Below are 14,055 nucleotides of genomic sequence, written 5' to 3'. Positions count from 1 at the left end.
AATAGGTTGGATAGAAAGACAGAAAATATTAATTCTATATGAAAATCTTACATCACACACGTCTATCTAATCAATATGTGATTTGTTATTTTTGTCATTATATTTTAATACTTAAATATGTGTATATTTAAATAAAAGTGCATACAAAAATAACAAAACACATGTTGGTTAGGTGTAAAGGCTTTCTCGCAACATTTCTGAAAAGGAAAAAAAAAATATTGCAAATTAATTAACTGGAGCATGAGAAAAGTCCTTTTTAACCAACTATTATAACAAATGACTCATGATGAAGACTAACAACATCACTGTGGCATATATATAAAACAATATATCTTTATTAAATTATTTCTCTTCTTCACTGCTTACACAACAATCGTATCATTTGTTTTTGTAACTTATTTCACAACAGCAATAAGCCTATAATTAGCATATAAAGTACTTCATTTCTCTGATCTTCCCTTGCAACTTGTGTTTTTGTAACTTTTTCACAGCAGCATGCCAGCAGCTGCAAGTATACACAGCTTGCAGATAGAACCACCGCCTTCACCTTCATTATTCTAGCTTGTATAAGAACGCTTATTATATAATTGACATGCACATATATTTGCATCCCTGCTGCACAAAGGAAACGTCTCATCAGTTGAGATCATATATTCTCATGCGTGCATGGATTATTCATGTGTTCCATTTTATAGCTATAACTATAACTATATATATATATATATATGACTTACTGCTTTCATCCAGGATCTTATCAGATTCCTGGAAATGGAGGCAAATAGTACATCTTTCCCGGGGGCAGTGCCCTCTTTGAGCCAGAGCGATGCGGCGGAGGAGGAGGAGGAGGAGTTTCATCATCACATTTTGGAGGTGGTTGAGATTTGTGGTGGGGTTGAGGTGGAGAAAAGATGGTGGGTAATGGTGATGGGGATGGAATTGAGAGTTTCTTAGGGGGTGCAGGAATCCCATGTTGTGGAGATGGGAAACGGACTGCTGTGATCTCCATGGGCAGAGATAGAGAAGCAGTGAGTAGTAGTGCCAATAGGCAAGCTGTGGTTAAGGAAGCCATGAAAAGGGTTACTGCTAATTTCTTTTATTGCTTCTGCTACCATGCATAAGTACAACTGACATCATGAACTCGACCCTATTTATAAACTGCATAGTTTAATTGCAGCAAACCTCGGTAGCTATTACGAGGAAGTTGGGCAATAAGGAGAGAGAGACCATGATACTGTTCATGAATTGCTTTTTCTTTTGTGTTTTTTCCTTGAACGTGTTGGACACATCGAATTAATTAAGTAGCCACTGGGTATTTGGAGAGCCAGAACGTAGACGAATATCGATATAGTTGATCAATGGGTCAAGGGGCCTAGACTCCAAAGTAGACTTTTGTTCTGGGAATTAAAAATGCTTGTGGGAATACGGGATCCGTGTATGACACGTTTGATACTGCATGTCCCTAATGAGAACACAGTGTCCTGGGAGGTCTTGATACTGCAAGAGCTTAAATGCTGAAAATCGAAACGATAACTTTCAACACATGACAAGTACTACATTCTAAAATCTACATGATTATTTTCTTTTCTTTTCGACCAAAAGAGAAGAATGGTAGCCTATAAATTACTAAGTTCTCAAGAGACTTGTAAGAAAATTACAAGAAACTCTCAATATTGCAGCCTAAATAGACCAGACTCAGTTTTTGCTTACACATGAATGGCAATATTCCACATGAAGGCGTCTTGACTAGCTTTTGCTTTAATTTAACTAATTTCAAACGGGCCCTTAATGTTTGTAATACGAAGAATATTATAAACCATTAAATCCTGTTCTTGTTTTTCTTCTATATATACATATAGCGTGTCTTCTTTGCATATGGAAGACAACCTAATTATTAGCAATGATGCCTTCCTTCATTCAGCTTTTGATCATCTAACATGAGATCATGATTAAAAACCAAATTATAAATAATTTAATTAATTAATACGGCCAGCTTCAAGATGATCATTATATGTTAGAAAGTAAGTCCTCAAAATTCATTCTAAACCTAACTTAGCGGCCAGCTTATAAGATTTTGACCTTAAAGAGGCGAAGGACTAAAGACAGGCTTCGTTTGGATCCCGAACTCATCTCAACTTATCATTACAATTTTTTCAAATTTCAATATAAAATATGATAAATAATTCAACTTTTTCAAATTCTAAAATAATAATAATATTAAAAAATAATATTCTAACAATATTTTATTATCTCAACTCAACTCACTTCAACATCCAAACACAACCTACGACTTTGAAATTCAAACGAAAAGATAAAAAATTAAAGAACAACAAAGAGAAATTAGCGTAAAATTGCTCTTTGTAATGAACAATTAATATCCAATATTAATCTAGCTAGCTCCCATTTATATATATATATTTACATTAAGTTTTACCGCCATAATCAGTCCAAATATTTCTTCTAAATTATAAACTCTTTGCTTGGGTTTCAGGTTCTCCAGGGACCACCACCCGTTTTGTCCATACAAACAAACACTACCTTTTCCTTCTCTCAATTCCATCTTCGTTTTCAATCAAAATCAATTTCGATGCATTTTATGAGCGTTTTTATTTGTTGTTACAGCCGGCAGTCAAAATTAATATATGTGCCTGCCCTATCAGGTGTGTTTGCTTCATAAATTACTTACCAGTGTATCAACTGAAGTGGAAACTGTGCCACGTATTCTTTGGGATGCCCTTCTGCTAGGGATGTGTAGGCTTTTTGTTGTAAAAAGCTTCATAATTGTAGTATTTTTTTCGGTGAAATCACTACTTATTCTAAAAATTTAAACTGATGGAAAGATTTATATTTTTATTATTTATTTTATATCTTAACACTCTCTCTTACGTGTAGGTCAGACTCTCCCTCAATAAGTGAATTCAACGCAAAAAATATTTTATTAAATAAGGTAAAGTGTAGAGTTAAGATTTGAACTTATGATTTGTACTTTGATACCATATGAAATCATCATTTATCTTAAAAATTTAAATTGATAAGAAAAATTAGATTTTTATTATTTATTTTATATCTTAACCTCTATTATTAGTTTTACTAGCCTCGTTCTCAAAATGGCAAAGTACTTAGACACTGCAGACTTTGAATTATATATCCTTGGTTATTGCTAGAATTTTATGACTGAGACGTTATAAATTTTTGTATGATGGTTTTTTCCAGCATCTCTCTCAGCTATTTCAGATTGCTAATGTCTCTTTGCAAGAGTTCCAGCTATCTATATATTCAATCTTCATATCATAATACAATACAAGAGCAAGTTCCTGTTCAGGTTTGGCAGCCCCCATTGTCAAATTTTATAAAAGCAAATTGGGATATTGCTATGAATTATCAAAGTAAGAAGATAGGTATTGGTATTATTCTAAGGGGTGACAATGGGAGTGTTATTGCTACAAAGCAGCTTTGTAAGTTTGGAAATCCAACGCCTCAAGTTGCAGAGACTTTTGGAGCTTTCTTAACTATTCCTTTTTGTATGGAGCTGGGCTTTGAGTCTTTGACAGAGTGATTTTTGAGGGAGATGCCAAAAATGTTGTGAACTTTATAAAAGCTGCTTGTGGTTTATATATATTAATTCCTCTTGTGGTCATCTTATACAAGATGTTCTTGCTTTGTTGTCTGTCTTCTCAGGTTGGGACTTCTGTTATGTTCCAAGATATGTTAACCATGTGGCTCATCTCTTAGCTATGCTGCAATTTATTTACTTAGTGAATCTGTATTTCTGGACAAGGTTCCAGATTGTATTAATCATCTTGTAATGTTCTATGCAAATTTAAAAAAGCCTAGTATGACTTTTTCTCACAAAAAATAAAAAATAAAAACAGCTTCCTTCCTTCTGACCCCAAGATTGTGGATTTGGGTGACTGCTGACGAGGTTGAACTTGCTCAAAAATAAAACCTCCTATATGCATCATGTGCAACCTTCACCCAAGTAAGAAATCTGTGAAGTGAATATAAATATTTCATGTTACAACTGATAACTACATGACAAGTTTACAATTTTCACATCAACAATGTCTGAATGAAAAGCAAAATAGACAGTCTCATGTCCACTCCAACGTAGATCAGCCATGCACTATGCAGCATATATATAATATATAAGGTAACCAACCCTGCATCAAGAACCCTGAATACTTCTGCAGATAAACAAACGCAGTGTGGCCTTGAACTTGTCACCTTGGTTTTGATTTTGGCACCCAAATGGAAGCTGTTGTTAAAGGCCTGGACTTCCAGCACAGTGCCAGCCTGCAATTCTCATGTTTTACCCAGTACCCTCCGCTAAAGAGACTGACCAGGTACTTGGCCTGAGAAATATTACAAAAACTAATGGGGATTGGCTTAAAACCCTTCAGGTAGCCAAAGCCATTTCCCCACAACATTCTCTCCTCCTCATAAGGGAACTGCCTTAAACTATCTAAAATTCTAATCCCCAAAAACTCTTTTTCTATTAGTCTCAATTCAGACTTGTATCCACCACAAGAACTACTAATTGCCAGTGAGTCTGAAAAGGCAGCATAATGGCGAAGCGCCTCGCAGAAGAACTCAACAAATGACATGGATGAGATTCTAGCAAAATTATACAACTCTTCTTCTACTAAGACAACAATCTTCGGCGATAATCTGCTCACCCCGGCCAAGAAAGTGTTGACTGTTGAGAAACTTCTGGTCTGCATTTGAAGTCGATGCATCATACAGTTGGCTATCAGAGTGCGACCCACTTTAATTCTAGCAAAATCTTCTTCTTTCTCCATCACCATCTGATCCAACGTGAATGGTAAATTGATCAAATCTGCAAACTCTTTAAGTCTTCTTCCTGTCTGATGAACAATAGCTGCATTTTCCTGGTCCACTACGATTGCTGTTACTTTGAAGGAAGCATCCTTTCTCATTGCAAGATCAACCATCAATGGTGGCCATTGCATCCCCTCCATGATGTCAAAGTCAATGACATGAACCTCCCCTTCCCCTTGCGAGGCTTCAAGGATTGCTTGGTTGGCTGTGAAATGTGCAAATTTCACGCAAGGGGAGAGTTCTTGGAGCATTTGAAAGGCAGCCGTAGTGTTTATCTGTCTAGAAAGAAGCTTATGGTGCATTTCAGTCGTATTCGTAGTCCTATAATGGAGACCTTGAGTGAAGAACATGGCCAACTTGTGAAATGAGTTGTCTCCGTTTTCTCGATCAAGTAGGAGATTGTTGAGCTTTGCAATTATGGTTGAAGCAAGAAGCCAGTTTTGGTCTTCTACTGCTTCAGCTCCCATCAATAATAGATCAGTTAAGCTGCTATCTTCCATCAACTGATCTTCTTGAATTATCTTCAAAGGGGAATTTCCATCGGTCAAAACACCCACTTGTTCTTCTTCATCCTGATTTAATTCACAACCCAATTCAGTTTCTACAACACCTTCAAGTCGTGTTTCGCTCGTGTCTTGATAAATGGAATCGATATTCACGAGCTCTCTCTCTGTTTGGAACAATCTTTCCATGTCACTACAGGCAAAGATTCCGCCTTGCATGGTGTTTGGGGAGAACGGATCTCCGGTTTGGAGAGAGTAGGAGGTTTCCAAGCTACCGTCATGGAGTCCGTCGTAGTAGCTGGGGCTGAAGGGGAAACAAAATTGCTCATTTTCCATTGCATTAATGGGAGAGAGAGAGAGGAACTAGAAGGTTACTCCAACCTGTGGTTTATACTTGAATATATAGGAATAGGATGAGCAGAGAAAAGGAACAGAACATAAGAGCTAAAAGTTTTCATGAGTACTTAGAAAACTCAACCTTCCAAACATATCAACAGATAAAACTAGTGAGTACAGAGTTAATCCCAAACCAGCATGTCTCCGTTTCATAATTTGAAATGGATAATATCATATTTTCATCGTCTCATTTGTCAATCTAATCATTTGTAGAAACGAAATCATTGAAAATCTTTCATATTTTACATTAAATGGGGATTGGACTCTGCAAATATAAAACTAATGCATGACAAGTGGATGATGATGATGCTAGTCGGCTAAGAGTCGAGTTAAATCTGTTATTTTGGCTCATATTTTGAGTGTTATGGTTGAAAGACAACAACATATGATGAAACTGGCAAGAAAGGCAGCAGTACATAACTTGTAAGCACCCAAACTGTACTTGATCTGGTACCAAAAAGGGGAAGATCTTCAGAATATCCTTTGGCCCCAATATTCTCGAACTGGTTGATAAGTATGATCATTTTGTCTAGAGTGCATATGAGTTCTGAAGCAAAAGACAATGAGAAAGACAAACATGGAAACACATCATTAAAGTATGAACTAAGATGCCCACCAATGAAACATCAGAAGAATAAATTTTATTCCTGAAATAGATTAATGAAGACTAGCCGAAATGCTCCAAACCGCAAGCATCAGCACTTGATATCAGGGAAAAAGTAACGAGAATTACAAGGAACCATGCCACACACCGCCAGGCGCCACAGAAACAAATAATCGAACTTGTCTTCTTTTTACATCCTTTTATCAAGACCAGAGATCGGGGCTCCATGAAATTTAGTGGCTTCATTCTATGGCTAATGTTATTTCTTTTCCAAATATATATAATCGAAGAGAATCAATTCTTCAACGTTCATACATAATATTTCTTTTATCAAGACCAGAATCATGCACCACTTGATCTATGGCTAAGGCTATGATATCACTAAGCAGGCATGTAGCAGAAGCATCTCAACCTGCTTTCACTAATTTTTCATTTAGCAGTAGTACTTTCATGATCTCCTTCTCATGATCAAGTTTATTTTAGAAGTATTAATTAATCTTGACACCACATCTTCTTCGGCTATTATCACATGTCATTCATTCTTATTCACTAATTAATCTAATATGCATTGCATTGTAGCGAGCGATCGATCGACCACGTACTGTAGTACTTGTTTACATCTTGTCATTACTTGACATGCATGATTCTGGATTCTTGTAATATTAGTGACCTCTAACAAGACAAAACTTATACTACTGCTATATGTCTTGATCATTTAAATCTGATTTGTTCTAAACCTGAATCAAACAGACCAGCCTGCATGCAGTCGTAGTTGTGTTACAAGATATCTACCTTCCAAGCTAGCTGAGACCATCTCATAATTACGCCAAGTTTGCTTTCTTAAATGAGCAATGAATATTATATTAACAGAGCTCACTCTATATATGGGTCTATCTCTTAATTCCCATTTGAGACTTTCAAGTTTGGACAACATTAACTCAAGAGACCAGCTTGATCTCAAACGGACATGATCATCCGCACTCTCTCTCTCTCTCTCTCTCTCTCTCCCCCATTATTCCTGCAAATGGACTACCAATTGACTTAAATTAAGTAGTGAATCAAGTTCCCAAGTTGGAAAGGGGATTGCTACGTCTGTTGGAGAATAAGTTTGTCTCATCCTTTGTACTTAGGACCTAATGACGCATCAATTATATATATATATATATAAAGAAATGAAAGCCACTTTTAATTTAATACAATCTTATGAAGCTAGTAAAGAGAAAATTTTAAATTCCACAAGAGGGTCACAGGTCGCATCAAGTATACGCGTTATTCATCAACAGCCTAATAAAACAAATCTGCATGTTGTGATTAGGGCGTTGGTCCTTTTCAAAGGCTAGCTTCAGGGAAGTGTACATGTATATGTATATATAACTTAAAAATAATGGTAGGTACAAGATCTATATTTTTATAAAAAGACTGCAAAGTTTGTATACGTGAAACTTTTACAAGGCATTATTCGACCTTTTAACAAGTCTGCATGATTCAACCCTATGGTATAAACAAAAACAAAGACTGGAGAGGCCCAAAAGTGGGAATTTAAATAATTGGGCCAAGAAAGAAGGTAGTTGCACGTGAACCTTTACAGCTTGAGATCCACACCAATTTATACCCGAAGGCCCAAATACACTGACACGTCATCAGGAACCCATGACTTCATACTCGGTTTGTATTTTAAGTTCAAAACAAAGTTCTACTGCCCTCCATAGTGCAGTACATTCTGCAAGGAAAGGGACCCCATTGAAAGATCTGTTTGAACAAATGGTTTGATCCATCTTGTTTACATTCTACTATTCACTATTGACACAGCTGCTTCATTCTTCAATCTCTGAGCAACTCGAAATTCACCCAAACTTGCTAAGGCTGAATTAATAACGAGGATTTGGACTATGAAATCTATCCTCAAAGATATATGTATTTCTTCTAGTCCACACCCCTTTAAGAATGACTGCAATTTCTTCCAGATTAGCTAGTTTGAACTGTTGTTGCATCCTATCCCATAAAAGACAAAAATCTCCATCACTGCAACACCATTTTTGGACCAAGCTTTGCTTTTCAGCTCATACATCACTGGAAGCAGGTCAACTCCACAAAGCATGTTGAATAGTCTCAACTTCTCTACAAAAAATTGGACATAAATCATCATTCACTATGTTCCTATGGAATAACTTCTGCCTTACTGGAAGAATAGCTGTTAATACTCTACATATGAACTGTTTGGTTGACTCAGGGATGTTTAGCTTCCACACCTTCTCCCATACTGACCTTTGTGCATGGTAGTTTGAGGATTTCCCAATCCTTTCCTTCAATACACTCATTCTCAGATGATATGCACTCCTTACAGAAAAATTGTCATCCTTAGTAAATCCCCAAATTGCTTTGTCCTCTACCTATCTTCTACTCAAGGGGGATACTGCATATCTGTATTTCTTCATTTTTGTCAAATATATCATAAATGAGCTTTTTCATTCCAGCAATCAAGTTCCTCCAAGAGCAGCTCCCTAACCTTAGCGTCTGCTTGCAATATCTTAACTGGGGACTTAAGTTTAAATGAAGGAGATTGTGGGATCCATTTTTGGCCCCAAATGGAAATATTTTTCACATTCCCTACCCTCCAATTCAAACAACCCCGGCACTCAATAAAGCCTTTGAAGACCACACACTCCTCCAAATATATGATGGATTATACCCCAATTTTGCATCCATGAATTAACAGTTCCTATAATATTTCTCCTTGTAAACTCGAGCAGCCAATGATTGAGGGACTTGCATTAACTTCCTTCTTTGCTTTGCTAACATAGCCTTATTTAGCTTTATATCTCGGAAACCCAAACCACCCAAAAGTTTTGATTCCCCCAGCTGGTCTCATCTCTTCCAATGAATCCCCTTACCGTCATGCTTACTACTCCACCAAAATTTTGCAATCAGTGAGTTGATCTCTTTACAAAGATTCCTTGACAACAGAAACACATTCATTGTATAGGTTGGAATTGCCTGTAGTACAATCTTTATCAATATTTTCTTTCATATCTTATCCTTCAATCCCTAAAAGTCATGTACTTTGATCGTCCCACCATAGTTGGCAGTCCCAAATACTTACCATAATAACCACATACCATTGACTCAACTTGTTTGAAAATAGATCTCATCTCAAAATTCTTATATCATCTATTTTTCAAACATAATTTAAATACAAAATTTTCAAACTAATTATTACAAGTTTTTCAAACTAATCATTACTACTTTCTCAGAATTTCAAACAAAAAATAAAAAATCATTAAACTTTTTCAAATCTCCAAATAAAAATAATATTATAAAACTATATTGTAGCAATATTTTAACTTTATAATATTTTTTATTCAACTTTTTCTCTCTACTTTTCCAAAACTTAAAAAATACTCAACTCAAACTATCTCACTACTATTCACAAAACGATCATCTCATCTCACTCTCCAAATGAGCCCTTAGTCTTGATCTTCCTCACTCGTATTTGAACTAAAGGGTATTGAAGTTTTCTGTCTGTTCAAAACCTGACCAGATGCTGCTTCATATACATTAAGAATGTCCTGTATCTTGTACCATTCTGCTAGAGATGCTCGACCGAGTATAACACAATCATCTGATGATGATTTACTCTTGTGCCACCTTTAACTGCTGCTACTCCTCTTAAACCTCCATTCTTTTCACTTCTACTCAACCCCTAAGCACAGAGAATAAAAAGATAAAAGATAAGGTAGGGCTATAATCAAGCCAAGCCGAGCTGGTCTTGGGATTGCCGAGCTGGTCTTGGGATTGCCGAGCTCGGCTCGACTCAAAATACTCAAGCTCGAGCACGAGATTTTTTTATTATTATTTGTTCGAGCTCGACTCGATAATCTTAACTCTCAACTCGAATTCGAGCTCGAGCTCGTCTCACAAACTAGTTCAAGTCGAGTCGAGTTCGAGCTCGAATTGTTTATTTTTTTATTTTTTGAATAAGATTTAATAATTAATAAATTAAATAAAAATAAAATAAAATATCTAATATTGAATTTATACAACTAATAAGTAGAACCTCTATTGAATTATAAAATTTTAAAAAATTTATAAATAATTAATATCTAACTAGTTAATATTTATCCAAAATAACAATATATTATATGCCTACATATATTATTAATACATACACTTAATATGATAACATATATCTATTTCGATTTATATATGGTTCTCACATACTAGTATATAAAATTATTAAATTTTATTAACTAATTATTATACAAATTATAAAATATACTTATGAAATATATTAACTATATAAACATAAATAATTAAATTAAATATTATATATTTAATTATAAAAGTGGTATGCTTATATTATTAGCTAATACATATATATACATAAGTGTATTTATATATTTATCAATATATGAATAAATTTTAATCGAATCGAGCTAACGAGTCGACTCAAGTATAAACAAGTGAATTTTAATGAGTTTTAGCCGAATTGATTCGAATTTGGTCGAGTATATATTATTTACAAATCAAACAGGTATCTACTTTTACGAACAAACTCATTTTTTCACCAGTAGTGCATAATTCGGGTAGGAGAGTGAGTGAGAGGGAGAGGGTATAGGCTGAACCTCTCAAGTAGGTGACTATGGACACCTACACGTACGCAGTAGGCTTACTTTGCCGCAAACTGGGACCCTGGGTGACCATGCCCATGGCGCAGGTCACGTACTACATCTCTCCCTTTTTTACAATCTCCTGCTTGAATTATCTGCAATTTAATTATGAGTTCTTCTGCTTGTAACTAGATATGTAGATCACATATTCTATCTAGCTGATATTGCAAGACTTGATTTATTAGAAATTTTAATTTTAATTTTTTTTTTTTTTTAACAAATCAAATATTGGCATATCAACATGAACATGGAAGATGCTTTACACATTAGCTTTCAAATATAATATTTTTTTAATTATAATATTTTTAAGAAGTTTTTTGTCGAAGATTATATCATTTCATTTGATGAACATATATGAATTTTAAAGTTTATTAATTATTGGTTAGCCTACGTTGATGCGTTGGATTCAATTTATGTTCCATCGCATGATTAAAAAGCTGGAACCTTCATTGGTTTTTTTTTTTTTTTTTCCCCTCCTTTGAGTGGAACTTTCATTTGCCTTTTATGCTTTTTTAAAGTCTAACCATACTTTGCTTACCTGTCTGTGGGAGCGAATGGACATGACGATGACACAGACGCAGAGAGAATGTGGGAAGGAAACTCATCTTCTACTTATAATATATATCTTGGCTGATTTCTTTTTCTGTTTTTATTTTTATTTTTATTTATTTTTTGGTTGGGGTTGCTAATTTGAGGGTAGGAATATATATATATATATATATATATATATATATATATGAAAATTCTATACACCAGTACACCACTATCTCATTTTCATCCCAAGATGTGGCATATGATTTATCACTATTAGATGATCATTTATTAAGTGATTTTTTATCATTCAAAGATGATAAATGTGACACATCTTATATAATGAGATGAAAATGAAATGTTAGTGTGATATATAACATTACTCATATATATATATATATATATAATCGATCCCGAAAGCATATGAGATTCTTCAGTTGCCGTTGCTTATAATAATTTGAGAATTATTGGCATGCAATTCATGTCAATTAGTTAATCTGTTTTTGGATTTGATCTGAACAAGAACCCTATTGAAATTTACTATGTTTGAGTTGTCCGGAATCTTGAGAAAAAAATATTATCAAACTTTTCCAGAAGTGAAAGCGTCTCATGCATGCGCAGTACGTATACTATAGCTAGGCTAGTTCGCAGATATATATTTCACGTCCAAGTTTCCAACCCACAGATATTGGAACTATATATATATATATATATGAAGTGATCTGCCTATGGAAAATCTTTCAAATTTAATGAAAGGATACATTTCATCACTAGCGCGCTATATATCCAATCATCAGCTTATATATACGTATATACCAAAGTGAAACGATCGACGAGCAACTTACAAAAAATCATGTGCATTGAGCATCGAACTTTTATAACATGTTTGATTGTATTTATAGCATTATTAATGTTTCGTAGTAGTGCATGCAGCTTCCCGTCTCTACTTCATATATGTCATGTCACGCCATTTTCAAGTGGTGAAATTAATAAAAAAATTAATTACCTATTAAAAGTTTAAGTATGACACTCATATAACACTGATGTATCGAACAGTCGAAGTAATAATATTTTTATAGTCAATATATATTACACTAACTAAAATAATGTTACGAATATCAAGACTAAATTGATGATCATCACGATAGACAACAGTACTTGGTCCTTTTCATTAACAGGGTATTGGGTACAACACGTCGTTATAAGAAAATTATTTATTTATGACTAATTATTTTTTACGAAAATAATTATTTTTTGTTAAAATAAATCTGTTTTCATCGTAAATAATTATTTTTATTGCAAATAATTTATCATAAATACTCATTTTTATTGCAGTGTGTGGATATCATATTTGTCTTATAATTAGCACCATTAATTAATTACTCTTTCTAAAACAATATTATATATTAATCAAGCAATTTGTTTATCTTTCACCATATATACAAAGAATTAATTGCTATATATCTTAATTATAAATATATAACTTGGGGTCCGTGACAACAATAACATAAGGGAATCCAGCCAAATCCAGAAGATATGGTTCGTACTATCAAAAAGCAAAATCCACTCTTTAAGCTTAGCATATCTTTAATCTCTTACTAATTATTTATATATATAATTAGCGAATGTGAATAAAGCAGGACCAAGTATTCCCACTTGTTCATGTCAAGGGCATGCAGCTCATGATCTTTTTCTTTTTTTTAAATCTACATGCAATTTCCTTTACATGATAACTAAATAGCAGCATGCATCATTTGAACGTGTTAGACAGAAGGCTTTGCACTTTTTACTGCTGTATACGCAGATTTATATATATCAACCGTACATACGTACTCTCAATTAGCCTCATTCCAGTTTCTAATGATACCTGCAAAAATTACCATGTAATTTGGTGTTTCTTTTTATATATGAGAAATAAATTCACAAATTTTAACTAAGAGGCCGGGGTTGCAATAAAGAATATATTTCTCTTGAAAATCTCTGCAACTAAAGGGGTTCGATTCTGATCTCCACTCATGATCTTCAGTATGCCTTTATAATTTGGAGATCAAATGATTCATGACAAGCAAAATTCCAGGTACGTGGCACTTCCTGCCGCGCACAAAGTGGGATGGGTCTAATATTAAAACAAGAAAACCCCAATAACCACTTATAGAGGAATTAAATGCAATGAAACCCTGTTCAATTACTATATTAATACAATGATTTATTAAAGGATATAATCCTGCTACTAATTAGGAAATATATATATATATATATATGAGTAATTCTATATATAGTAGTGGAATGCACAAATATCATACAGTCGTTTTGAAAAAGAGTGGAGTTCACTATTAAAAAATTAATTTCTTTTCATGTGAGTCATATATTTATTCATTTTTTTCAAAGCGACTGTACGATATTTGCATACTCACGACTGTAACTATTATTTCTTAATATAATATATATATATATATATATATATATATATATATATATATATATATGCCAATCCCAAGTGAAGTGGTAATATCAACGC

General features: G+C 34.0%; 2 protein-coding genes across 3 annotated transcripts; both read right to left on the bottom strand.

The window, feature by feature from the left end:
- Nucleotides 1–315: 315 nt before the first annotated feature.
- LOC108986681 lies at nucleotides 316–1,260 on the bottom strand. Of its 2 annotated transcripts, none has more exons than XM_018959379.2 (2): nucleotides 735–1,260; nucleotides 316–612 (listed from the first exon to the last, which is right to left on the bottom strand). In XM_018959379.2, the coding sequence occupies exons 1-2, from the start codon at nucleotides 967–969 to the stop codon at nucleotides 401–403; spliced, it is 447 nt and encodes a 148-aa protein (XP_018814924.2). In that variant the 5' UTR covers nucleotides 970–1,260; the 3' UTR covers nucleotides 316–400. The 2 variants fall into 2 exon arrangements, with proteins under 2 accessions (XP_018814924.2, XP_018814923.2); XM_018959378.2 differs by having other exon boundaries at nucleotides 316–615; nucleotides 735–1,258.
- A 2,957-nt stretch (nucleotides 1,261–4,217) lies between these two features.
- Nucleotides 4,218–5,675, bottom strand: LOC108986680 (protein NODULATION SIGNALING PATHWAY 2-like). Its single transcript, XM_018959377.2, has one exon. The coding sequence runs from the start codon at nucleotides 5,673–5,675 to the stop codon at nucleotides 4,218–4,220; it is 1,458 nt and encodes a 485-aa protein (XP_018814922.2).
- Nucleotides 5,676–14,055: the final 8,380 nt, after the last annotated feature.

Source organism: Juglans regia, chromosome 10, assembly GCF_001411555.2.
Source record: "Juglans regia cultivar Chandler chromosome 10, Walnut 2.0, whole genome shotgun sequence".
Classification (NCBI taxonomy): domain Eukaryota; kingdom Viridiplantae; phylum Streptophyta; class Magnoliopsida; order Fagales; family Juglandaceae; genus Juglans; species Juglans regia.
The sequence above is the reverse complement of the archived record's forward strand: the minus strand, read 5'-3'. Positions and strand labels throughout refer to the sequence as shown.